The sequence below is a fragment of the Nerophis ophidion genome, linkage group LG10 (genome assembly GCF_033978795.1).
Source record: "Nerophis ophidion isolate RoL-2023_Sa linkage group LG10, RoL_Noph_v1.0, whole genome shotgun sequence".
NCBI lineage: Eukaryota > Metazoa > Chordata > Actinopteri > Syngnathiformes > Syngnathidae > Nerophis > Nerophis ophidion.
In genome coordinates, this window is record NC_084620.1 from 25,226,373 (window position 1) to 25,253,924 (window position 27,552).

Genomic DNA, 27,552 nt, shown 5'->3' on the forward strand with positions numbered 1-27,552 from the left:
TTTAAATAATAAGTCCAATTAAATACAATCTCCATACAAACAAAATATGTTTAACCATGTAAAAGTGGATGTAAGAGAATACAAATTAGATTCAATCAATCAATGTTTACTTATATAGCTCAAAATCACAAGTGTTTAAAAGGGCTGCACAAGCCACAACGACATCCTCGGTTCAGATCCCAAAACAGGGCAAGGAAAAACTCACAACCCAGTGGGATGTCAATGTGAATGACTATGAGACACCTTGGAGGGGACCGCAGATGTGGGGACCCCTTCCCCTGTGCGACCGGTGCAATGGACGCCGAGTGTTAGAGTGCAGTCCATAGTGGATACAACATAATAGTGAGAGTTCAATCCATAGTGGATCTAACATAATAATGAAACTTGAGTCCATAGTGGATTCCAGCAGGAGATCATCTCGAGCGGAGACAGGTCAGCAGCGCGGAGACAGGTCAGCAGCGCAGAGACGTCCCCAACTAATGCACAGAAGAGTGGTCCACCCTGGGTCCCGACTTTGGACAGCTCGCGCTCATCTGTGGTCACCGAATCTGTGCACCTCCTCTCCTCCGTGGAGAGGGGGGCAGAGCAGAAAAGAAACGGCATTGATACACGTGGACCCCGCCGTCTTAAACAAGTTGAAAAACTAATTTAGTGGTCAATTGTACGGAATATGTACTGTACTATGCAATCTACTAATACAAGTTTCAATCAATCAATCAATCAATCAATCAATCGAGGATTTTCTACAGGATTTTCTTCTGTAAACCATGGGGTATGCCTTTTAGGGGCCCTTTTTAGCTTAAGCGGTACTATAGATTGAAATATATATATATATATATATATATATATATATATATATATATATATATATATATATATATATATATATATATATATATATATATATATATATATATACACACACATTTAAAAAAAAAACTTCCCATAATAAAGACTATCATTTTAAGGGCTTTTCTAATTTTAATCATTTTCCAAGATTGTATTAATCATTTGAAATCATTGAACCAAAGTGAGAATTTGGGTTTTACTTTCAGAAATAGAATTTTATGTTTGAACGATTTAGCCTGCAACAAAACATTAACAAACAGTTCTGGGTTGATGTCTTTAATTAAAATACCAAATTGAATCTCTGAAATAAATAACTGACTGAAATCAGACAGTTTGACTGGTAATGAGTTTACATAAAGGTCACAACGCAACAGAAAATGTATACCATACATTTTGGAACCATATGCAATAGTGAATGAGATGTTTTTTCTAACCATTTTAACTTTAAAACTCAATTCATTACATTACAGTCAATCATATTCAAGCCACACTCTTTAACACCTGTCACATATCTTATTTTCTTATATAATGACATGTATGTTTCCAAATTAATTTTATATTAACGTCATTAACCACAAAATGACGTTGAACGTTGTTGTGCGACGTATATAATCACATTTGTACGATGTTATTACAAAAATTCCACAATGTACGCTCATTTTAAAATTCACACGTTCTATATATGGCTAGTTTATCTTCCCAAAATAAAATAAATGCAATTTAAAATTATTATTTGATTATACCCTTCAAAGGGTTTCTTGAAACTTAAATTTAACATGGAGGTTAATGGCTGTTATATATGTGGAGGTTTGGATGATATCAATCATCTGTTTGAGAGTGCACATGTGTTTTGGGAGGAGATCAGAGATTGGCTGAGAAATGAGGGAGTGGAAATGTCCATATTCACTATAAAAGAGATCAAATTTGGTATTTTTATAAACGACTGTAACGTACAAATGTTTCTCAACATTATTACGCTCCAGGCAAAAAAATGTCTCCATGAATGTCGATTTATGATATATGATAGTAAAGCCTCAGTGACGTGCGGTGAGGTTTATGGGTGGTGAGGCACTGACGTAATCAGAATCAGATTTACAAATAAACAGTATGCGGCTGCGCAGACTATTTGCCATTTGATGGGCAGCAGTTTACAGGTTATGTTTCATTTCTGCATTTTTCACACATACAAACATGTTGTCCACAAAATGTGAATTTAATTAAAAACAAAACACAAATAATGTTATCATCGTCTTACCTTTACTTATACATGTATAGTCCATGCGCCGGTCCTTCTGGATAAAAAATATCCCTTCACTTTCTGTTAAAAGTCCTCCTTCAATTCCTTCAGTTTTAAAAGTCTTATAAGAGTTCAACCTAGTTGCCGCGATTAGCAGAGCTCCTACTCTCATCATTTCCACGAAATGCTAGCTGCTGTTTGGCGAGGAAGCAAGTCGCATTGATGACATCTTTTAAAATCTTTCAGTTCTCTTTTACCTTAGCATTGTGGACGCTGATGTTGAGTCGCCGCTGTTCATCCAAAGCCAAGTCTATCCTTGTCATGTCTATGTGATCATGTTTTGTTTTAGTCATGTTCTGTTTGTTTTTTGGCCACTCAGTCCCTGTTTTTGCACTTCCTGGTTTGTTTTGTCACAATGACTACCCATTATTTTTCACCTGTCCTCATGTCTCCCACCTGTTTTGACTAATCACCAGATTATTGTTTAAGCCTGTCTGTTTCTGTTCTTCGTCCTGGCAACATCAATCAATCAATGTTTATTTATATAGCCCTATATCACAAGTGTCTCAAAGGGTTCCGTTCAAAGTAAGTAAAACATTGTGCAAGTTTTGTTTCCTTTGTCAGTTTTGTACTTCCGCCATCGTGCGCGCCTTTTGTTTGCTTTTTTTTTGTAGTAATAGTGTTAAAATAAAAAGATGTCTTTACCTTCACGCCATCTCCGATCCAAGTTCACTTGCATCTCGGGAAAACAACCACCTCATAGTCCAAGTCTTGACAATCCTCGTCATCCCAAACGTTTTTAACGCAATCTAGCTTTGAATATGAGTGGCCGACCGCTCATGTTTGGTGAGGGTTCTTTGCAAATTCTTTGGGTCACAAAATCCCATTTGAGTCCACACAGTTCCACAGGTTGAAAAAAGAAGGCAAGGAAAGCAGAAATGGTGGTTTCTTACAGAACATCCACAAAGCCAGTCTTTTCAGGAATACCACTCCGTTTGGAAAGAGCGAGTAAAATTCCGTCCTGCTGATTGAAACAAACCATTCAGCTCCGGCGTTGGTCTTCCTTTAGTAATTATTTCCTGCTCCGCTTGAAAGTCCACTTTAGAAAAGTGTTTAAGTGCAGAAATGTAGTCATCCATGTTGAAAGTCGGGGTGCAGGAGACGGAAAAAATAAGTCGCTGCGGCACTTTCTCGCTGAGGCCACCATATGTCTGGGATCATGAGCGCTCCGCCCCTATCGTGAGGCACGAGAACTGTTTGCCTCACCTCAGACTTTTTTCTCTGCCGCTTTGATGGCACACAAAACATGTTACTCGCTGCAGCATTTGACTCGCTTACGCCACCGTACGTCTCTGATCACGAGCGCCCCAATCGTGAGACACGAGAACTGTTTGCCTCACCTCAGACTTTTTTCTCTGCCTTTTTGAACGCTCAGCAACACACCAGACAAGAACACGCTCTGGCCACACGGCAGACGGAGAAGTCTACGAGGGATTGCAAAAATTCAGCGATTTTTAAGAAAAAATCATCCAAATTGGTGAAGCTAAAAAATTAAAAACTAACAATTACAATTAATTTATCATTATATATTGTATTTCTTTGCATGATCACAGATGAGGCACTGCCTCCCCTGACCGCACGTCACTGTAAGGCCTACATTTTCTAATTGGCTTAATGGGTTACAATTATCAATCAATTCTTGGAGAATGATTAAGAGTACAAAAACCCTTGAATTGATATCCTTGTTAAAAACACTTTGTTATTTAGGTAGCCATTTTTGTCTCTTTTTTTTATCTTTTTTTTAGTATTATTACTCTATCTGTATTTACTTTTGTTTTCTTTCCTTGATGTGGAAAGTGCCTTGACTTTTGTGTGAATTATAAATGTCAGTTTGTTGTTCAATAGTAGGAAATAAAATATATGGCGGGTCTGAGATCGGTAGGTTGTGAGTTCAAACCCCGGCCGAGTCATACCAAAGACTATAAAAATGGGACCCCTTACCTCCCTGCTTGACACTCAGCATTAAGGGTTGGAATTGGGAGTTCAATCACCAAAAAATGATTCCCGGGCGCGGCCACCGCTGCTGCTCACTGCTCCTCTCACCTCCCAGGGGGTGATCAAGGGTGATGGGTCAAATGCAGAGAATAATTTTGCCACACGTTGTGTGTGTGTGTGACAATTATCGGTTCTTTAACTTTAACAAATTTCTGTACTGCACCTGATTTTGTGCCTCGTCTCACGTGCGTCTTTACAGCCAGGAAGGGGCGCTGTTCGTCTGTTAGTTTTTTTGAAGATAGAAAATAACTCATACGATGTGTCTTTGTATTGTAGCAGATGGTTTCGAGAAACGTCTAAAAATGGACAATTTGAAGTTTCTGGTTCTATAATTTCACATTTTTAATTTGGAAACACTGTCATGGAGGACGATCGAACAAGAACATTATACCAACGAAGAAGAGTCGACCAACGACTCTGTACACGCAAACACGTCAACGTCATCAATTGCGGAAGTCAACATGGAGTGGACGGTTCCAGGCAGCGGAGTACAAATGAATTCATCTTTAAAAGACGGTAACACTACTCCATAAACCACCTAGGGGGTTTCAGGCTGGGCTGTCGTGTGCTGTTAAAGAATTTCACAACGTATTGAGAAAAAAATCTCACTTGAAAATGTTTATAAATGATGTTTACAAAGCGTACGTGTTACTGTGTTTGCAGAGTTGTACATAGATTTCCTGACAGAGGGGTTTGATGTGAAGACATACACTGCTCAAGCTATCCACCATGCTGTCATTGCTGAGCAGCTGGCTAAGCTGGCGCAAGGAATCAGTCAACTTGATAAAGAGCTTCATAGCCAGGTAAGGACGCCATACACTGCACAACCACACAGACAATCACACCACCAATCTGGATTTGGTTCCTGGTTGCACCATCATAAACATACAGTATTGCAGATCTCGGACACAGTTTAAAGGCCTACTGAAACCCACTACTACCGACCACGCAGTCTGATAGTTTATATATCAATGATGAAATATTAACATTGCAACACATGCCAATACGGCCGGTTTAGTTGACTAAATTACAACTTTAAATTTCCCGCGGAGTTTCTTGTTGAAAACGTCCCAAAATAATGACGGGTATGATGACGCGTGTTTTTGACGTCACCGGTTGTAGCGGACATATTAGCTCAGCACCACTTACGGCTAAAAGTCGTCTTGTCTCTTTTCATTGCATAATTACACAGTAATTTGGACATCTATGTTGCTGAATCTTTTGCAATTTGTTCATTTAATAATGGAGACGTCAAATAAGAATGCTGTTGGTGGAAAGCGGTGGATTGCAGCTGCCTTTAGCAACCAAAACGGAGCCAGTGTTTCTTTGTTTGTTGTGAAGCTTTAACACAGAGCGGTCAAGCGAACATGTTTTTCTACGTCAACCAGCAAGTTTTTGGATGGGAAAATTGTGATATTAAGTCAGCTCTTACTTGAGACTTGAGTGGATTACACGACCTCATCCTGCAGCTCAAAAAGGCAGCTGTGATCTTGGCTCCTCGGCTTCTCTCAGAGACACTGGCGTTCACCGCAGCCATCCGACATCCGACTTTCAGGTATGACTTTACAATCTCACTAAAACACTATTAAAACAATAAGCAGATGAGGGATCTTCCAGAATTATCCTAGTAAACGTGTCTAATTACATCTGAGGCGTCGCCTTTTTTTTTTTGTGCCTCACTCTAACTTTCCTTGTCCATGAATCTTTCATCCTCGCTCAAAATAATGGGGAATTGTCGCTTTCTCGGTCCGAATAGCTCTTGCTGCTGGAGGCTATGATTGTAAACAATGTGAGGATGTGAGGAGCCCTACAACCAGTGACGTCACGCGCACATCGTCTGCTACTTCCGGTAAAGGCAAGGCTTTTTTTATCAGCACCAAAAGTTGCGAACTTTATCGTCGATGTTCTCTACTAAATCCTTTCAGCAAAAATATGGCAATATCGCAAAATGATCAATTATGACACATAGAATGGACCTGCTATCCCCGTTTAAATAAGACAATCTCATTTCAGTAGCCCTTTAAGCACAATCTAATTTGACCATTACAAGTCAATCACTGTATTACACTGCCATATGTTTGCATTGCTTCTAATGGGAAAGTCTTGAGAAATGGCAGCTTAACGTTAAGTAAATTAATATAAAGCGCACTCTTTTCAATTAATAAGTGTTGTTTTTTCAGGTGGTAGCCAGACATGAGGATTTGCTGGCACAGGCAACTGGGATAGAATCTCTAGAAGGTACTTACTGACATAAGAAACCACATGATGTTGTCAGCAATGACACTGAATTGAGTTGAATTGTTGTTTTTAGGGGTTCTTCAGATGATGCAGACAAGGATCAGTGCACTACAGGCAACTGTTGAAAGGTAAGCATGTGCCCAGAGTGCAGCACAGGGGATATTCGGAGCATGTTGCTAATTTTCTATATCGACACACCCAAATAATAATAATAATGGATTAGATTTAAATCGCGCTTTTCTATTATTAGATACTCAAAGCGCTCACAGAGAAGTGTGAACCATCATTCATTCACACCTAATGGTGGTAAGCTACATTTGTAGCCACAGCTACCTTGGGGTAGACCGACTGAAGCGTGGCTGCCAGTTTGCGCCTACGGCCCCTCCGACCACCACCTATCATTCATTCACCAGTGTGAGCGGCACCGGGTGAAGTGTCCTGCCCAAGGACACAACTGCAGTGATTTGGATGTCAATAGGCGGGGAGCGAACCTGCAACCCTCAGGTTTCTGGAACGGCCGCTCTACCCACTACGCCATTCTGCCCCGATAAATAATACGGTTACTAAAATATAATAAGAACAACAACGATATTAGTCCATTTACAAATACTTTTATTTTATTGACTCAGAGTTCATGACTTTGTTAATTGTAGAACCACAAGCACACACATGCGCACAGACACACAAAAAAGTTAGCTTGCTGTATTGCAATTGCTTCTCTACAGTTACAGTTCACAAACTTTAATAATAGCAATGAATATAAATACAGAGTTAGCTTAGGTAGTTAAGGTTTTCACCCAGTTTACCAATATCAGGATTTTTCCCAGCTTGAGATGTGCATGTTGTGTTGGGAGCGTGGTCAATGTGATATCATCATATACCTTGCATAATTGTTGATGCACATATATATTTTAATGCTAAAATAATTTACATACATTAAAAAATAAGTCTGTTTAACTATAATCAACATTTTAGTTGTATCGTTTTGCTTTATTTTTTATAATTGTTTAAGGTCCTGGGTTCGATCCTGGGCTCGGGATCTTTCTATGTGGAGTTTGCATGTTCTCCCCGTGACTGCGTGGGTTCCCTCCCACCTCCAAAGCCATGCACCTGGGGATAGGTTGATTGGCAACACTAAATTGGCCCTAGTGTGTGAATGTGAGTGTGAATGTTGTCTGTCTATCTGTGTTGGCCCTGCATTGAGTTTGTGACCTGTCCAGGGTGTATCCCGCCTTCCGCCTGAATGCAGCTGAGATAGGCCCAGCACCCGCCGCAATCTTGAAAGGGACAAGCGGCAGAAAATGGATGGATGGATTATTGTACAATGTAACACGGGTTGTAAGTGGCAGCTGCTGGTCTTTCAAGTAGAGAAAGCTATTTTTCAGTTACTCTTTAAACATCAGTACAGTCTTCAATAACAGATACAGTTTATAAATATGCTAGATTTTACAATGAAAACTTCATTAAAAAAATATATAAATATTTCTATATTAACAGGAACAACAGAATAAAAGTTGAAATATGCTTTGGCAGTGTTTTATATTTCAAGATTGCTGATTTGCTCATTTTGCTGTCAATTAAAAAGGGATTCAGCCCAGACAGGTCATCCACTCGTCATGTGGAAGCCTGGCAACCCAATTTCGATCACTCTAATTAATTTGTTCAGTGTCCCTGGGTGGGAAAAAGTCCATTATTTATCCAATGATTGTCTAGTTTGGCTGCAGTACTGTGACGCTACCACATCCGTCGGAGCAAAGATGCTGCAAAGCGGCTAAGCGGGTGGCTCTTCGTCTTACCGCCGAGGCTCCAGACACTCGCGTGTGTCTTGCTTACGGTTGATCAAAGTTTTTCAGTGGCCACATTTTCCACGCATCACAAGTCATCCATCTATCCATCCATCCACTACCGCCTGTCCCTCTCTGGGTCGCAGGAGTCAATGCTAGCTGCATTCGGGTACACACTGAACAAGTCACCAACTCATCGCATAGCCAACACAGATAGACAGACAGCATTCACACCCACATTCACACACTAAGGGCCAATTTAGTGTTGCCGATCAACCTATCTAATCATGCTTAAAAAATATAGGCTATAAATAATAATGATAAATGAGTTGTACTTGTATAGCGCTTTTCTACCCTCAAGGTACTCAAAGCGCTTTGACACTACTTCCACATTTACCCATTCCCACACACATTCACACACTGATGGAGGGAGCTGCCATGCAAGGTGCTAACCAGCACCCATTGGATACAGCGGACGTGACGAGGTTGGTACTAGGTGGGGATTGAACCAGGGACCCTCGAGTTGCGCACGGCCACTCTACCACTGCGCCACGCCATCCCATATCCATTCATACAATACATTACTTCATTGGTCTCCACGTAAAAAAATAAATCCACATTTTTAAGGTGTGCTGGTTTCAATTTAGCCATGGCGTCGCATCGGCGCTACGCTTAGATATATATAGGGAAAACCTTGAATATACTTGTGGCGATGAGCGCATGGTCAGAATGACATCATCACATCATTTGCATAAATGGCGATGATGCATATATTTTTTATTTAAAAAGGCTAAAAAAATTATACACATTTTAAAACAAATCTGTCATTAGTAATTAGTAATAACATACATACTTCTGCGTACATACATATAAGATCAGTTATGTAGAGGGAACCCTGTAGTTAACTTTGTTCTGTTTAATTAGTTCACAAAATAAAAATTAAAAATGTGTCAATAAATTAATGTGGTTGCTCCTCTGCAGATGATGAACTGTAAACTTGACCATGTAAAGAGAAATGACATGCTGTTGTATAAATAAAATAAAGCTATTTCCTTTTTTTGAAAATATAAATAAAAATGTATAAACCTGTTCTATATGAAATGTATTTTTAAATACGTCTGACGCGATGTTATTTATACAATTAAGTTGACACTTTGGAGGCGAGGGCCGGACAACTCCCTAATATAATGGTAAGGAAACACATAATTTTATACTGGAGTTGTTGAATTGATGTGCTGTCATTCCTTAGTACAATGCAGGAACTGAAAGGGATTTACAATCATGTCCGGTTACTAACCAAATAGGTCAATAAATGACACACTGCGAGGATAAAATGTGTCCCTACTTTCTGTAAGCCATGTTGTTTTTTTGAAAAAAAAAAAAAAATCAGCCTGTGCATGTGTTTGCAGGATAAGGAATAAAATTGTGGACCCATACAACAAGATTGTGGCCAGGATCACTCAGCTGGGCAGACTACAGGTAAACGCCCCATGAATCTTATGAAGTAACTATTATGCATTTCATCATTCTACATCATCCTACTTTTATTGATTTAACAATTTAAAAAACTGACAGCCTTGACTAAAAAAAAACACAGGAGTAGAGAGATGGCTGAAGTATGTAAGTGCTTTAACGTAATATCACCTTTCCTTTTTTGGGTCCAGGTGGCCTGTGACCTTTTGCGCAGGATTATTCGTATCTTGCATTTAAGCAAGAGGCTTCAGGTTCAGCTTCAGGGTGGCAGTCGGGAGATAACGAAAGCAGCGCATAGTCTCAACGAACTTGGTAAGTGCAAACTTTTTCATACTAAAGTGCCGGAAACGTACAAATCCAAGAATGCGGGCCACCGTGTAATGTTTTCCTTATTGTAAAATAGTAGATACTGTATTTAGGTCCAGTTTTTCTCGCAGGTCTGCAGTTTGTTTGTTGTGAGCCATACAGTCCGGAGATCTTGGTTTGAATCTCCTGTGTGGAGTTTGCATGTTCTTCCCATGCGTGTGTGGGGTTTCTCTGGGTACTCCGACCGTCTCCTTTATGATAAATATATGCCTGTTATGTTAATCGAATACTCTAAATTGTATAAATGTGAGCATAAATGGTTGTTTGTCTCTTTGTGCCCTGCTATTGGATTGCAACCAGTGTAGGGTGTACGCCAGTCTCTCCCCAAAAGTCAGTAATAAGGGTAAGGGGTGTAGAAATTGGATGGATGGAATATTTTGTTGTTTTTCAATCAACAAGAATGAGATTCATTCCATTTTCATGGACAAACAAAATATACACCAGGATTACAATTTTGTTAAAAGAAATAGCTGTTATAACAGTAGTTAATGGAGCTAAAAGTGTAAAAAAAAAAAAATATATATATATATATATATATACAGTGGGGCAAAAGAGTATTTAGTTAGCCACCGATTGTGCAAGTTCTCCCACTTAAAATGATGACAGAGGTCTGTAATTTTCATCATAGGTACACTTCAACTGTGAGAGACAGAATGTGTGAAAAAAATTCAGGAATTCACATTATAGGAATTTTAAAGAAATTATTTGTATATTATGGTGGAAAATAAGTATTTGGTCAACCATTCAAAGCTCCCACTGATGAAAGGAGGTTTTGGCTCAAAATCTCACGATACATGGCCCCATTCATTCTTTTCTTAACACGGATCAATCATCCTGTCCCCTTAGCAGAAAAACAGCCCCAAAGCATGATGTTTCCACCCCCATGCTTCACAGCATGTTTTTGGGATGCAACTCAGTATTCTTCTTCCTCCAAACACGACGAGTTAAGTTTATACCAAAATGGATACATGGATGATACAGCAGAGGATTGGGAGAATGTGATGTGGTCAGATGAAACCAAAATATAACTTTTTATATATATATATTCTACCAATGTTTTATATATATATATATATTCTACCAATGTTTTATATATATATATATATTCTACCAATGTTAAAATCAAAAACACAATGCAATTAAAAAAAAAAAATCATCTTGAAATTTGAGACTGCTAACCTTCAAACTGAACAATCATATCACATAAGGAACGCATGTAAAGCCGTTTTTGGGTCCTAATACGATGACTGTACTTGCCGTTGGAACACACTCACAATAGTAAGTGTAAGTATGGAATTGTGTAGATTGAAACAGTCTTTGATTGGGTTTAAAAGCGGATTGGGATGAGGGAAATTAAATATCAATGTTTCAAGTGAATGTAATTTGAATGTGGGTGTGTGTCATTTAGCATTATCACAAGCATATTCTCTTGTGATACACTGCCTCCAGAAAATGCTAATGACCAATGTGCCAAATTGTTTTTAAAGCTTGTGGTGTACACCAGTGGTCACCAACCTTTTTGTAGCTGCAGACCAGTCAACGCTTGAAAGTTTGTCCCACGGACTGGGGGAGGTGGGGGATTTGTTTTTGTTTTTCATAAAGAACTACAATCATGTGTGCTTACGGACTGTATCCCTGCAGACTGTATTGATCTATATCGATATATAATGTATATATTGTGTTTTTTATGTTGATTTAATAATTAAAAAAATAAAATAAATATATATATATATATATATATATATATATATATATATTTTTTTTTTCATTTATTTCTTTTGCGGCCCGGTGGTTGGGGACCACTGATGTACACATGTGTGGTGTTTTATTCTTTAAATATTCACTGCTATTTCATTAATTATCTTATGAACACTGACATATTTTTGTTAGTGTATATTGGATGTCCAATTTGAAATGTTTAATCAGTCAACAATATTTGTTTAATTGGTTACTTTTTTTTTCAAATACTTTCCAGATTATCTGTCTCAAGGAGTCAATTTGAATGGCATTGAAGTGATTGAGAATGACCTGCTACTGATCAGTCGAGCAAGACTGGAGGTGGAAAACCAGGCAAAACGATTATTAGAGCAGGGTACAGAAATTCAGGTAAAAAAAAAAGAAACATTTTTTGAAGTTAATCTTTTATCTGTGTTTATTTGGAGTTGGTGTAACTAAGGGTTAAGATTGGGAGTGATATTTTTAAATATTTTCATTTAATTGTATTTGCTGTATGAACTGAAATTTGGTTTAATAGAGTTGTGAAATCTTCAAATATCGATACTGACAAGTTTTCGCTATTGGTGACTTAAGTAGTGCAGACTTTAAGGTTTTTAATGTCAAAATTGTATTTGCTGAATAATGTGAGAATTTTATGATGCATGTATGATAACACTTTTCCTATAATAAGTTGTGTACTCTGTTCCTGAGGGCGCACATTTTGTGCTGACCCAAATCCATTACCATCTTGTGCACTTACCGGATATTATTACAAAACGATAACTTCTTCATCTTTTTATGTTCACTACTTTCCACTGCTACGTGTTGCTCATAAACCACTATTATTTGTAGTTAAACCCCCCCTTTCTAATATGGAGTTAAGATGGCAACTATTGAGGGTGTCCATCACTGCGCACTTATCATTTGGGCTATTTTGACAGATTATTGCATTGTACCATACTTGTGAGTGTGGAAGTATGGAGGATTGGAGGGACAAATTTGAAATAATTAAGGATGAAAAGCAGCCTGTAGCAACTGGAACGTAGTGAACAAATAGTAACAATGTCAATCTGTTTGGGCACGATGCTATCAAAATTTGCAAACTAAGTAAACACTTTTTGAAGTGTACTCAGTGAGGTACTCGATTCTGAAATACAGCCTACATCTTTTCTTTTTTACCCTTTGTCTGTCAGAATCCGACGCAGGTTGGTACAGCCTTGCAAGTCTTCTACAACCTTGGTAATCTGAGAGAGACTATCAGCTCTGTTTTGGCGGCCTACCAGACCACCATACAAGACAGTATCATCAGAGCTCTGGACATTAAGAGCTTGACACAGCCAGCCAACCCCAGAGGTAAATGCATATCAAGTAGTTTCTCTTACATTACTAACAGTTATTACGTACACCACTTACAACCATAGATTTGTTGATGGTTTTGTCATGTTCATTGTATTTTATCACTTGTGTACACATTGCCAGTGCCTAATTGAGCGGACAATAAAAGGAGAAATTGTATTAATAGGAAGTCATAGAAATATGTCACTGACTGTTTCCGTTTAGGTGCTCCAGGAAGAGCAGTGCTCCCAACACCTGGCAGCACAGCAGCTTTCCGTGCTGCTCTTTGGACAAACCTGGAAAAACTATTGGACCAGATATGTGCTGCGTGCAAACAAGTAAGGAACTATACATCCATTTTCTATGCCGCGTCTCCTCATTAAATTTACAGCAGTGGTCAACAACCTTTTTCGAGCCCAAGATCCCTGGTCTCAGCCAAAAACCAAAGCAAGAACTCCCCGTTGCGTGAACTGTGTTTTTATATATACATTGGATAAAATCAGGTGGTGATCTGCACCCTCCTTTTAGAGCCTCCTATCATGAAAATAGAATGTGCAAACTCCTAACTGGATTTGAACTGGGATCTTTTGACTGTGAGGCAGATATGCTAAAACAATCCACTGTTTTGCCTAGAAACTGTGATTATTGGAGAGAATGAATAAGCCTTTTTCAACATATTATGTTTCTATATTTGTAGGTGCAGCATCTTCAGAAGGTTCTGATGAAGAAGCGAGACCCTGTTACTCACAAGTGTTTCATTGATGAGATTATTAAGGTGAGTGTGTCACTTTAGTTATCAACATGAAACATCTGTAAATGTTCTGTTTTTGCATCGCGCATTTTTATGGTACTTACGGTTCAGCATCTCTTTTAGTGTATTTACGGTACCTCTCAGCATACATTGCAATGCGCGGGCTCCGGTTGGGGGTCGGTTAATGTGAACGGCGGTGGCCGGTTTTTGTTGTGTCCGTTGAATTTACACTGAGTAAAATATACTTCTACAAAAAAAAGGTTGTCGTCATTGAGTTAACAAATGGTAGCAGACGATGTCTAACAACGCTAACTACAGAGTCCCTCTTGCGTTTGAAGAAAAGAAGTCATATGAGAGCTGGAAAAATGAACTTGAAATGTGGATATGTGTTACCGGCCTGGATAAGGAGAAACAAGCCTTAGCTGTTGCTCTATCACTGAGGGGTAGAGCTAGAGATACAGCTTTGGAAATACCTGCGGATGATTTGAACAAAGATGATGGGATGAAGACCCTTGTAAAGGCATTGGATAATGTATTCTTAAAAGAAGAAAAGGACAGAGCTTATGATGCATACACAGACTTTGACAAGATTCAGAGAGAAAACGAAGTTTCCATGGCGGATTACATCGTGCAGTTCGAGCAGAGGTACAACAAAATACGCAAATTTGACATGGTTCTTTCCGACGCTGTTTTGGCATTCAAGTTGTTGGATACAGCCAGTCTCGATGTTAAAGATAAACAGCATGCGCTTACAGCTTGTTCAACACTTACATTTGCAAGCATGAAGTCAGCTCTAAAAAAAAATTTTGAAGACAAGCAGCGGGGGAATTCATGTGCGTGAAGATGTTGCTTTCCATGTGGCCTCAAAGAAAAAGAGACGGAAGCAAACTTCATTCCCAACCCGGCCAAAAGAGAGCGCCATTGACTGGCTCAAACCCACTAGATAGTTACGGTAGGAGGTCAAAGTGTGTAATTTGCCAGAGTACATTTCACTGGGCTAAGGACTGCCCAAATAAGGCTGAACATGTAAAAATGACAGAGGAAAATGAAGAGACAGAAGCGATTGAAGAGTGCAATGTTGCATTGTTTTCTAAAGAGTCAGTATCTGATGCTGAAATATTCATGGCTTGGTTCAGCTGTAATTGACACTGCATGCACCAGAACAGTCTGTCGTGAAAAATGGCTGGACAATTACATTCATACACTGAAGGAGAGTGACAAGAAAACAATGGAAAATACACACAGTTGAAGACCTTTTAAGTTTGGTGATGGACAAGTTGTTCATTCCATAAAAAAAGTGAATTGTCCCAGGTAAAATATGAAAAAAAGAAAAGTGGGAGATTGTAAATGTTCTGTTTTTGCATTGCGCATTTTTATGGTTCTTACGCTTCAGCCACTCTTTTAGTGTATTTACGGTACCTCCCAGCATACATTGCTCTATGGGCAGGCTCCGGTTGGGAGTCAGTTAATGTGAACGGCCGTGGCCAGTTGTTGTGTTCGTTGAATTTACACTGAGTAAAATATACTTCTACAAAGAAGAAGGTTGTTGTCATTAAGTTAACAGCATCAATCTACCATACTTCTTAGGCATTTAAAAAAAATAAGAAAAAACTATTAAACTCATGACTGATTTGTAGTGCATTCAGAAGTAAATGTTGCACCTGAATTTATTTTGATCCTACCAACATACATTCTCACATTCCACCTTGTAGGACAAATACTCCTAATTGTGCTTTTATACAAGAGGTCAGTTAGTCTATCCTGCTTCATGTGAAAAATACTTTGCGATGACATCAGTTGTTCAAGCATTCTTACTTCACTTGACACAACTTAGATATTTTAAAGCATACATGCATGCATTGTGGGCATCCTTAGACAGTGCATTTCTTGTATTGGACTCATCGCAGGATGGCGAGCCTGATATCCTGTACACCTTTTGGACTGATATCACCAACAATCTGAAAGAAGAGTTTCACAAAGCAACTGAAGGTATAATATGCTGCTTGTGATAGTTTCATGTGGAGTAGATACATTTTCTTACTGTATTTTCTTACTAGCCTCATCTTACCTGAAGCAAGCGTTTGAAGGAGAATATCCAAAACTGCTGCGGCTGTACAATGAACTTTGGCGTCGCCTCCAGCAGTATAGCGCCAGCCTGCATGGAGCACTTATAAACAGCGGCGGAATAGACACCACTCTGGAGCTAGAAACAGACAGCCTAGACCTCTTCTCTCAAACTAAACAGGACTACAAGTAAGCAATGCAACCCAACTTACTAACTTTTCTCCAATTCCCACATGCTACTGCCACTCATTTTACGAGTGGGACACACTCAATACTCAATTTACATTTTTTTACACACACAAAAGTACCGAAAATTGGTATCATTAAAAACCGGTTTTGGTTACAAGGCACCGAAAATTGGTTCAACTGTGAAAGGTACCATTTCAGTCTTGGGGTTTTTGTGCGTGCAGTCCAGAGAGGGCGCTGAAGGATTCCCTGCGCACGTATGAAGCAGCTTACCTTTCCAAGTCCCTCTCTCGCTTGTTTGATCCCATCAACCTGGTGTTCCCAATGGGCGGACGTAACCCACCCTCACATGATGAGTTGGAAAGCATCATCAAGACCATCAGCAGGCAAGTATACATGCCAGTGAAATGGAGAAAAATCTATTCATTTGTCTCATTTGTCTGCAGTGAGCTGAATGTATCATCCATCGATTCCGACCTTTATCTTGCTGTTGCCAAGAATGCTGCCAAGACCGTGCAGCTCTTCTGTGTCAAGTCCGAACAGCTGGTATGCAGAACTTACTTTGTGCCCATGTTAGAATCATTCTGAAATTGTCACCTAAAAATATGTTTGCATCCATACCTGCAAACATGGACACATTTTTTAGCTTACATTTGAATGACCTAATAATTTATTTTAGGAACCTCATTTATCAAGGTTGCTGCACACTAAAAAGAAATGAAATGCACGTACAAAACTTTCAACACAAACGTTGGTATTTATATCAACATTTTATGCGGAAAAGATTGCGTATTCCTACGCACCATTTTGACCCTCCGTAGAGCTCATGCAAAGTTTTTTTAGACTGACTGAATGTGAATTAGTGAATTATATTTATATAGCGCTTTTCTCTAGTGACTCAAAGCGCTTTACATAGTGAAACTCAATATCTAATTTACATTTAAACCAGTGTGGGTGGCACTGGGAGCAGGTGGGTAAAGTGCCTTGCCCAAGGACACAACGGCAGTGACTAGGATGGCGGAAGCGGGAATCGAACCTGCAACCCTCAAGTTGCTGGTACGGCCACTCTACCAACCGAGCTATGCCGCCCCACACCACGACTGAACACAAGTTAGAGGGAAAAGGATGAAACCCGGTGCCTTGATAACAGTATTGTAATCCAGGCTGCAGAGACTGAACTCAACTAAAAAAGGCCAACTGGAATACAATTCTTATGAGGAAAGTAGAGAAGCATACAAGTGCTTAAAGGTCAAACAGTAAAAGAACTAGGTACACTTATGAGTACGTATAACGTAAAGGTTGGAAGATTGTGTGTACTTGTTACTTACTTCAGAGGCCTTAACTGGAAAGTTGAAGTATGAAAAAGCATGTGTTCTATGTATATGGTAAGATAAAATGGTTTGCTTTAAAAACCCTGGTTTAGTTTAAAATTTAACATGTTTAACTTAATTACATTCACCCTTTGGGGAAATATGATTTTAATTATTTTCAAGCCAAAAAGGAAACAAAAGTCCCTATGTCTAAGAAGGGTGTAGAAAATTATTATGATTTTTTTTATTTATTTAATTTTTTACCATTTAAAAGGCCTTTTGATCAGATAATGTCACAGCTCTAAATTACTTGTGCAAATTGCAAATGTATAGGTTGATTGACAACACTAAATTGGCCGTAGTGTGTGAATGTGAGTGTGAATGTTGTCTGTCTTTCTGTGTTGGCCCTGTGATGAGGTGGCGACTTGTCCAGGGTGTACACCGCCTTCCGCCCGATTGTAGCTGAGATAGGCACCAGCGCCCCCCGCGACCCCAAAGGGAATAAGCGGTAGTAAATGGATGGATGGAAATTGCAAATGCATACTTATTGACAGCTTTGACATTAATTACTCCACACGCCTTCAAAGGGTTAATAGTTAAAAAACATTACATGTTGAGTATTTTCATTTGAAGTTAAATGAAGTAGATCGAGAGATCTGAACAAAAAAATAAAAAATTAATCAAAAATGTTTTTATGCCCTTTGAAAAATAAATGACTTATGTCATTTTTGGCTTTGAGATATTGTTTAATAACTGCTAGTTTATCATACACTTGTGATAAATCTGGACGTTTAATATTTAACATAATGTGCCGGCTGGGCACATCCCGAAAAGGCAACGTAGGTCCCCCCCTCCAATGGGCTCACCACTCATAGGAGGGGCCATAAAGGTCGGGTGTAAAGTGAGCTGGGCGGCAGCCAAAGGCAGGGCACTTGGCGGTCCAATTCTTTGGCTATAGAAGCTAGCTCTTGGGACGTGGAACCTCGCTGTGGGGGGGAGGCGCCTGAGCTGGGGCGGGAGGTGGATAAGTTCTGGCCAGATATAGTCGGACTCACTTCAAACCACAGCAAAGGCCTTGGAAACGGTTCACTCGAGAGGGGCTGGACTCTCCTCCATCCTGGCGGGTAGTTTCCCTTTTCGGTGGGGTGGACGGTCTGTGACCGTTGTTTGTGATTACGCACCAAACAGCAGCTCAGCGTAACAACCCTTTTTGGATTTCCTCGAGGGAGTACTGGAGAGTGCTCCCTCAGGTGATTCCCCTGTTTGGCTGGCTGACTTCAACGCTCATGTTGGCAACGACAGTGAAACCTGGAGAGGCGTGATTGGGAAGAATGGCCACCCGGATCAGAACCCCAGTGGTGTTTTGTTATTGAACTTTTGTGCTTGTCACAGATTGTCCATAACCAACACAATGTTCAAACATAAGGGTGTCCATATGTGCACTAGACACCAGGACACCCCAGCCTCAGTTCCATGATCGACTTTGTCGTTGTGTCATTGGATTTGCTGTCTCATGTTTTGGACACTCGGGTGAAGAGAGGGGCAGACCTTTCTACCGATCACCACCTGGTGGTGAGTTGGCTCCGATGTTTGGGGAGGATGCAGGACAGACCTGGCAGGCCCAAACGCATTGTGAGGGTCTGCTGGGAATGTTCAACAGAGTCTCCTGTCAGAGAAAGTTTAAATTCCCACTTCCGGAAGAACTTTGAACATGTCACGAGGGAAGCGCTGGATATTGAGTCAGTGTGGCCCATGCTACGTACCGATATTGTCGAGGCGGCCGATTGGAGCTGTGGCCGCAAGGTGGTTGGTGCCTGTCATGGAGGTAATTCTAGAATCCGCTGGTCAGGGATGCCGTCAAGCTGAAGAAAGAGTCCTATCAGGTCCTTTGGGCTCATGGGACTCTGTAGGCAGCGGACAGGTACCGACAGGCCAAACAGTGTGCAGCTTCGGCGGCTGCAGAGGCAAAAACTCGGACATGAGAGGAGTTCGGGAAAGCCATAGTAAACGACTCCCGGATGGCTTCGAAGCGATTCTGGACCACCATCCGCCGCCTCAGGAAGGGGAAGCAGTGCACTATCAACACCATGTATGGTGAGGATGGTGTGCTGCTGACCTTAACTGGGGATGTTGTGGATCTGTGGAGGGAATACTTTGAAGACCTATTCAATCTTACCAACATGTCCTATGAGGAAGCAGTGCCTGGGAAATCTGTGGTGGGCTCACCTATTTCTGCGGCTGAGGTTGCCGAGGTAGTTGAAAAGCTCCTAAGTGGCAAAGCCTCGAAGGTGGATGAGGTCCGTCCGAAGTTCCTTAAATCTCTGGATGCTGTGGGGCTGTCTTGGTTGACAAGACTCTGCAACATTGTGTGGACATCGAGTGAGGAACCTCTGGATTGGCAGACCGGGGTGGTGGTTCCCCGGTAAGGTCTATTCAGGTGTACTGGAGAAGAGGCTACGCCGGTTAGTCGGACCTCCGATTTAGGAGGACCAGTGTGGTATTCGTCCTGGTCATGGAACTGTGGACCAGCTCTATACTCTCTGCAGGGTCCTTGAGGGTGCATGGGAGTTTGCCCAACCAGTGTACATGTGCGTTGTGGACTTAGAGAAGCCATTCGACCTTGTCCCTCTGGAAGTCATGTGGGGAGTGCTCATAGAAAATGGTTATTGGACTGTCTGATTGTGGCAGTCTGCTCCCTGTACGATCGGTGTCAGAGCTTGGTCCGCATTGCTGGCAGTAAGTCGGACCCGTTTTCAGTGAGGGTTGGACTCCACCAGGGCTGCCCTTTGTCACCGATTCTGTTCAAAACTTTTATAGACAGATTTTCTCGGCGCAGTCAGGGTATTGAGGGGATCTGGTTCGGTGGCTGCAGGATCAAGTCTCTGCTTTTTGCAGATGATGTGGTCCTGATGGCTTCATCTGGCCAGGATCTTCAGCTTTCATTGGATTGGTTTTCAACCAAGTGTGAAGCGACTGGGGTGAGAATCAGCACCCCCAAGTCCAAGTCCATGGTTCTCACCATGGACTCAGACTCTGGTAACTGTTCTCTCAATAGGGGCTGGACTCTCTTCCACCCCGGTAGGTAGAAAAAGATTCCGAGGTACTTGAACCGGAGTTCAAGTACCTCGAAGTCTTGTTCACGAGTGAGGGAAGAGTGGATCGTGAGATTGACAGGTGGATCGGTGCGGCGTCTTCAGTAATGCAGACATTGTATCGATCCGTTGTGGTAAAGAAAGCGCTGAGCCAGAAGGTAAAGCTCTCAATTTACCGGTCAATTTACGTTCCCATCTTCACCTATGATCATGAGCTTTGGGTTCTGACCGAAAGGACAAGATCACGGGTACAAACAGACAAAATTAGTTTCCACTGTCGGGTGGCGGGGCTCTCCTTTAGAAAGGGTGAGAAGCTCTGTCATCCGGGAGGAGCTCAAAGTAAAGCCGCTGATCCTCCATATTGAGAGGAGCCAGATGAGGTGGTTCAAGCATCTGGTCAGGATGCCCCCCGGGCGCCTCCCTAAGGAGGTGTTTACGGCATGTCTGACCAGTAGGAGGCTACGGGGAAGACCTAGGACACGTAGGCAAGACTGGGCTGGGAACGACTCGGTATCCCCCAGGAGGTGTTGGACGAAGTGGCTGTGGAGACACAAGTCTGGGCTTCCCTGCTTAGGCTGCTGCCCCCGTGACCCAAACTATGGATAAACGGAATAAACGGGATGGATAAAAAGATTGTAGGAAAAATCAAGAATAATGAAGTCATACATCAAAACTTCTGGCCAAAAATATGGCATCCTTTACTGAAAGGACAAAAAAGTCAACCTTTGTCCCCTGAGCGTTATTGAATATTTACATGTTAACAGTTTAACAGGGCCACTGACTTTTATATATATATATATATATATATATATATATATATATATATATATATATATATATATATATATATATATATATATATATACTGTATATATATATATATATATATACATACAAATAATTGATTCATGCACTTCTCCTTTTTTGTTTTTTTGTTGAATAATAATTGATTCATACAATGCTTTTTTTTTTGTAGTTGGGTACTCAAGGTGATGCAAGTCAGGTGATCGGTCCACTAACTGAAGGCCAGAGAAGGAACATTGGAGTAGTCAACTCGCTCTACCGTCTGCAGCTTGCTGTTGCCAAGGTAAGGCGTTACACAAATGATATTAAGATCAATACATTGGATTCTACCCTCCATGCTAGGAAGTGAACAACCCTTCACTTATCAAAACTTTGACTTGACGTTTGTATTTTGTGCAGATCATTTCTAGTTTGGGGACAAACCTGACCGCTCCTGCAGAGGCACTCTCTGCTTCTTTGGAGGTATGAATAAACGAATGAAAGAATTCAACATGGAGTCTTGCAATGAGTTAGCTACCTTGATGAGTGTCCATGTTTGATGGCAATAAAGTAGCGATGTGCCCAAAAAATCGGCCACCGATCAGTATTGGTCAATTTTCATGAAAAAGTCTGTTATCACCTTTTCCGATTATTTAGTTTCAATGCCGTTCACAAACACTGATACCGTCCAGCTCATATTGTATTCATTTTTAGTCTCCTAGCTCAAAAGCTAGAAGCTAATTGTTTATCACAATACACAGTGTGGAACAGCTTCGGTTTATGTAATAATAATCACTTTCATTGCGGCAAAAAAACAGATGGGGCATTTTTTTGTAAAAAAACAAACAAAACAAGGCTGCCTCATGTTAGTGCAGATTTCCTGTCACTTCTCTTGCGGTGCACAACGCAAGTACAAACGGTATCCTCTGTGTCACATGGCCTTTAAAAATGCACAATGTGTTATAAAAAAAATTTCAAAATATGCGCATGACAGATTAAGATCAGATATGGCATATTTATTTTCCATTATAAGCTGTTTTGCCAACTTGATTAAATTTATTCCCTGATTATTGGTTCCCAATCTGAAAATAAAACGTCTGCAACTCAGGATTGGCTTATTTCAGTACAGATAATGTGTGAGTTCATAATCACATTTTACTTGAAATACAATATTTATTTCATTAGATTTAACAATATCATCTGACTGTCGTAGTGTCTACGGAGAACAATGTTGGCCCCCGGAACAAATGTAGTCTATACTTCTGCGCTTTTGACATCAAAGAGCCACTGGGTTAGAAACACTAAAACTAAAACATTATTTTCCTGTTGTGTTTTTCAGGAGTGCCAGGCGCTGATGAGCAGCGCGGTGCAGCCTCTCCTGCAGTCCGTGAGTGACTCAATAGAGGCAATTTTAATCACGCTGCACCAGGAAGACTTCTCAGGGTTAGTCTTTTTCCAATCCCAGACTCTCTTCAATTAATCACAGCTTTTATTTAAGAGGTTTTCACAAAAATAAGACATATGCTATTTAAAATATCAACCATTTTATGTACTACATCTATTATATTTGAAAAAGTGTCATAATGATAGATATAATTTTGCTTTTCAACAAGGGCAGAATACTGAAAACATTTAAGAACGTGGATTTTGATTTTTTACAGGGTAAGAAATAAACAGCCTTTTGTTTATAGTGACCAAAATCGGCTAATCCGCACGTACCAGACATTGATCGGGAACTATTGGGCAGCCCAGGACAGAGTTGGCTCTCTTGGTTGCTTTGTTCGGTCTGTTCCGTGTATAATTTATTGCTAATTTTTTTGGTTTTTCGTTGTGTTTTACTTTCGTAGCTGTATGTAGAGATCTATATTCATTTAGGGGCAGCTAGTTACATCACCTCTGTCCTCTTTTAATGTATTTTACGTCCTTTGTGTTCTGTAATATTTCCCTCTTGTTTTCACCTTTTTTTTTTGTGGAGTTTTTGTATCTGCACTGCAACAACATACTTTTCCCTTGTGGGATAAGTAAAGTTTATCTTATCCTAAGTGGAATTGTTTTTGGAGGCTTTTCACCCCCATTACATTTTTTTACACCTTAATTATTCTTTTTTTTATTACTCTACATAAAATTACCAGACCAGCACTAACAGAGTGCGCCACGGGCGACAATAAGAATCACCGGACAAATTTCCCTTTACATTCTTATCAATTAGGTAATGGGAAGGAGTGAGGAACACGTTTTCATTTGAAGCGCGCGGTCATTTATTTATTGACATTTTACCTGCATTTCTTCACGCAAAACACAGCTCATGTTTGGCTGTGTGGATAAGCATAATATTAATGTGTTATTAATTACATTAAAAGAAAAAAAAACTAACTTTGACGCCTTTTGGTTCTTCCCACAGGGATGGACAGCTTTAAATGAAAGATTTCTGCGACGGGTGTCTTTTCCGTACATAACGAGCTGAGGTTAGGAGTACTTTCTTAAAGGAACAGTACTCACTTGTGTGCTCCGTGGGCATGTAACCAGTCTGTTGGGCTCAAATAGCTTTGATTAAATGAACTTATAAACTTTATTTCAGGTTTATTGTCTGGTTTTATAACTGTTACAAAAAACCTACAATAAAAATTGATTAACTGTTTATATCTTTGTGAGGTTCTTATTGCTGTAAAATTAAGTAATTTTCTTGTATATCGCTAATTGTCCTATTTGTGTGCGTTGCAGGGGGCTGTCCAACACCAGTAAGCCTGATGTTGTCTGCTCGCTCTACATGAAGGAGCTGCAGGGTTTTATATCCAGAGTGATGGCCGACTACTTCAGACACTTTGAGTGCAATGATTTCATCTATGAAAGCACAGAATCCATTGCTCAGAGAGCGATCGAGTTATTCATACGACATGCCAGCCTGTTGCGCCCGTTGGGGGAGGGCGGGAAGATGCAATTAGCGGCTGACTGTGCACAGGTGAGGACTGAAAAAAAAAAAAACGACCTCAAGTTTGAGTTTTTCCACTGCTCACTGCATTAAATTGGGCATTTTGTTGTCTTTAGATGGAGTTGGCTGTGGCTCCGTTATGCAGAAGAGTATCAGATTTGGGAAAAGCTTACAGAATTCTTCGCTCTTTTAGGTACGTAGCCACAAGCGTCACAGGGGGGTCAATTTAATGAAAAATTGTTGATGTCGACATTTGGTGTAGTTTTAAATAATCCTCACCACTGGCATGTCAGATGTGTGGTTGTGTCAAAATCCATACAAAGCAAGGAAAACAAGAAATAAACTGACTTTTACCTTCAAAATGCACCCCATTTATGTTAAGTACAAATGAAAGAAAACAATATTGTCAAACTACTCCTTTATTTTCATCATTTGTGCCAAAATCACAAGAAAATTTAGCAATGGCTAGTTTTGCTTAGGTAAACAACTGCTTATGTCAACATGGGTCAGCTACTCTGAAGGATATCAACCTAAACGGTAGTGCAAATATTTTTTTCCTTTTCATATCAAAACGAATTATCCACTAAATCAGTGGTTCTCAAATGGGGGTACATATACCGCTGGCGATACTTGAAGGTATGCCAAGGGGTACGTGAGATTTTTTTTTTATATTTTAAAAATAGCAACAATTCAAAAATCCTTCATAAATATATTTATTGAATAATACTTTAACAAAATATGAATGTAAGTTCATAAACTGTGAAAAGAAATGCAACAATGCAATATTCAGTGTTGACGGCTAGATTTTTTGTGGACATGTTCCATAAATATTGATGTTAAAGATTTCTTTTTTTGTGAAGAAAAGTTTAAAATTAAGTTCATGAATCCAGATGGATCGCTATTACAATCCACAACGAGGGCACTTTAGGTTGATTACTTCTATGTGTAGAAATTCTTATTTATAATTTAATCACTTGTTTATTTTTCAACAAGTTTTTAGTTATTTTTATATCTTTTTTTTCCCAAATAGTTCAAGAAAGACTGCTACAAATGAGCAATACATTGAACTGTCATACAATTTAATAAATCAGAAAATGATGACATAGTGCTGTATTTTACTTCTTTATCTCCATTTTTTTCAACCTAAAATGCTTTGCTCTGATTAGGGAGTACTTCAATTAAAAAAATGTTCAGAGTGGGTACATCACTGAAAAAAGGTTGAGAACCATTGCACTAAATTGCTAGCAAACAATAAAATGTTAAATACTGAATTTGTAAGAAAATGTTTTATTGGATACAAAAATGTCAACTGCATTACCGTAATGTTTGTGCTCCAGGCCACTGCTGTTTCAGACCAGCAATCTAATCATCAGCAGTTCAGCTGTGGGGGAACTCATTCCTTACAGCACCGTCCTTCACTTCCTGTTTACCAGGGCCCCGTCTGAGCTCAAGTCACCTTACCAGGCATGTACACGCGCACACACTCTCTGAATAACCTGATGGACTTTCCGAGGAGGTGAAAAGTAAAGCATCATGTCTTCCACCCCCAGAGAGCAGAGTGGTCCATCACTAGATACTCCCAGTGGATGGACGCTCATCCCTCAGAGAAAGATCGCGTCACACTTATTAGGTAAGTGTAGGAATCATAAATTGAACTACTCTACTTTTATTCATAGGGAAAAAGTTGTGCGTCAAATTATGTTTTATCTCCTGGTAAAAATGTTTGTATAAAATGGGTGAGGAACACATTATTACATGTTCAAATAAAACTGCAAGGGGAAAAACATATTTACATTTCTAATAACATTAAAACTTTAGTATTGTCACATTGATGTTATTTATTAAATCATAACTTTTTGTAAAGCAACTTTATTCTTGTAAAATTATAAGTTTTGTTGTGATATTAAAAATGTATTAATACATTTGTGAGGAAAAAAGTAGTAGTTATTGAAGCAAAAACATAACATTGCATTATGACCTTATTGATATTTTCTTAACATTTGACTTTACTGTGCTAAAGATATCAGTCTTTCTTTTAATTATTTGATCTTATTTGTATGTTTTTTTTATTGTCAAAAATCATCAATCATGATTTTTATAAATATTGCAACTTTGTAAATTAGTTTTCTTGCAAAGTTCACTTAATTATAACATTTTGTTGGAAAGTTTTTGTATTGCCAATACTAATACTTCTTAATGTAATCCATTTAAAATATTAAGTTGCGAAAAAAAGTTACTATAGGAAAAAAAAAATGTAACATTTACTCACCATATTTTATTTTTCATTTTTTAATATTACTTTACTGTTCTAAAAATATAAGTTTTTTTTAGGCGTTATTCATATAATGGTATCAGTATATTCTCAAATTAATCATTTACTCATTCAATTATAACTTTAAAATATTAATCATTTAAAATATTGCTACTTTGTCTGTGTAAAATTAGAGCTTTTCTTGAAATTATCAGAATTTCTAAATAAGTTTCTGTAATACCAATTGATAATTATCAATACAAATAATACATTCAAAAATAAAGTTGCAAGAAAAAAATATTATTTAGAAAAAATAACATTTTAAATGAAAGGTTTTGACCTTATTTAATATTTTGACTTTACTGTTCTAAAATTATTGTGTTTATTAAAAATGTTTATTTTTATTTTTTTTAACATACTTTATTCTTGTTATAGTTTTTCCCTCATGTTTGAACTTAATTCTTACAATAGTTATGTCGGCTCTTCTTTTCGATGAATGACTTTTGACTCCTGCGTTTCCTGGCGACAGAGGCACTCTGGAGGCGTACGTGCAGTCGGTCAGAGCTCGGCAGGGTAAAGAGTTTGCACCCATCTATCCCATAATGCTCCAGCTGCTGCAGAGAGCCACTAACGATGCTTTGGAAGCCAAAGCCCCAGAATGTTAACACGTGCATAATATCACCTTTTCAAAATGAGAGATATCATTTTTGTGAAGGACAACTTTAACAAATTGTGAATAATATTCACACTATTCAATGAGCGGTCCTTTATGAATGAAACATGTTTGTGTATATTTGCAGTACAACCAAGGAAATTACTGCAAAAACCATGTGTTGCAATAAATGGATACGTACTCTGTATTAAATTACTTAACACTAAATGTATTTTGAATTTTTGTGGAATGAATTACATATATCTTGACATTTGTGTAATTTTATTGGACACAAGCCTGTTTTATAAATTCTATAGTACCATACAGAGGTGATAAATACAGTAAAAGTATTTTCATTATTATTACTTTACATGGGTGTTTTTATTTGACTACAGACACATGGTTTTTTTTCTAAGTTATTTAATTAAATATGATGATGGGTTGTTTATATTTTATTTAACAATATACACTTTTTTTTTTT

The 27,552-nt window shown here is 39.1% G+C and overlaps 1 protein-coding gene and 1 long non-coding RNA gene across 2 annotated transcripts; one reads left to right on the top strand and one right to left on the bottom strand.

The window, feature by feature from the left end:
- Positions 1-90: 90 nt before the first annotated feature.
- Positions 91-4,791, bottom strand: LOC133560536 (uncharacterized). The gene is made up of 2 exons (XR_009808473.1): positions 4,088-4,791; positions 91-564 (listed from the first exon to the last, which is right to left on the bottom strand). It is a non-coding gene; the product is annotated as an uncharacterized LOC133560536 (long non-coding RNA).
- Positions 4,502-27,299, top strand: cog5 (component of oligomeric golgi complex 5). The gene is made up of 21 exons (XM_061913139.1): positions 4,502-4,657; positions 4,805-4,944; positions 6,322-6,379; positions 6,453-6,507; positions 9,573-9,642; positions 9,828-9,948; positions 11,978-12,108; positions 12,912-13,071; positions 13,279-13,391; positions 13,751-13,828; positions 15,712-15,793; positions 15,862-16,057; positions 16,279-16,600; positions 21,433-21,543; positions 21,660-21,722; positions 22,579-22,682; positions 23,961-24,198; positions 24,285-24,361; positions 25,506-25,636; positions 25,723-25,798; positions 26,949-27,299. Exons 1-21 carry the CDS (start codon positions 4,603-4,605, stop codon positions 27,082-27,084), a joined length of 2,517 nt encoding a protein of 838 aa, XP_061769123.1. The 5' UTR covers positions 4,502-4,602; the 3' UTR covers positions 27,085-27,299.
- The last annotated feature ends 253 nt before the right edge of the window (positions 27,300-27,552 follow it).

Bases quoted from the DNA above. Each gene is read 5' to 3' on its own strand.
- cog5 (XM_061913139.1), top strand. From the start codon at position 4,603: ATGGAGTGGACGGTTCCAGGCAGCGGAGTACAAATGAATTCATCTTTA. The intron at 9,643-9,827 runs GTAAACGCCCCA...TTTTGGGTCCAG, and splicing joins CTCAGCTGGGCAGACTACAG to GTGGCCTGTGACCTTTTGCG. The intron at 16,058-16,278 runs GTAAGCAATGCA...TTGTGCGTGCAG, and splicing joins CAAACTAAACAGGACTACAA to TCCAGAGAGGGCGCTGAAGG.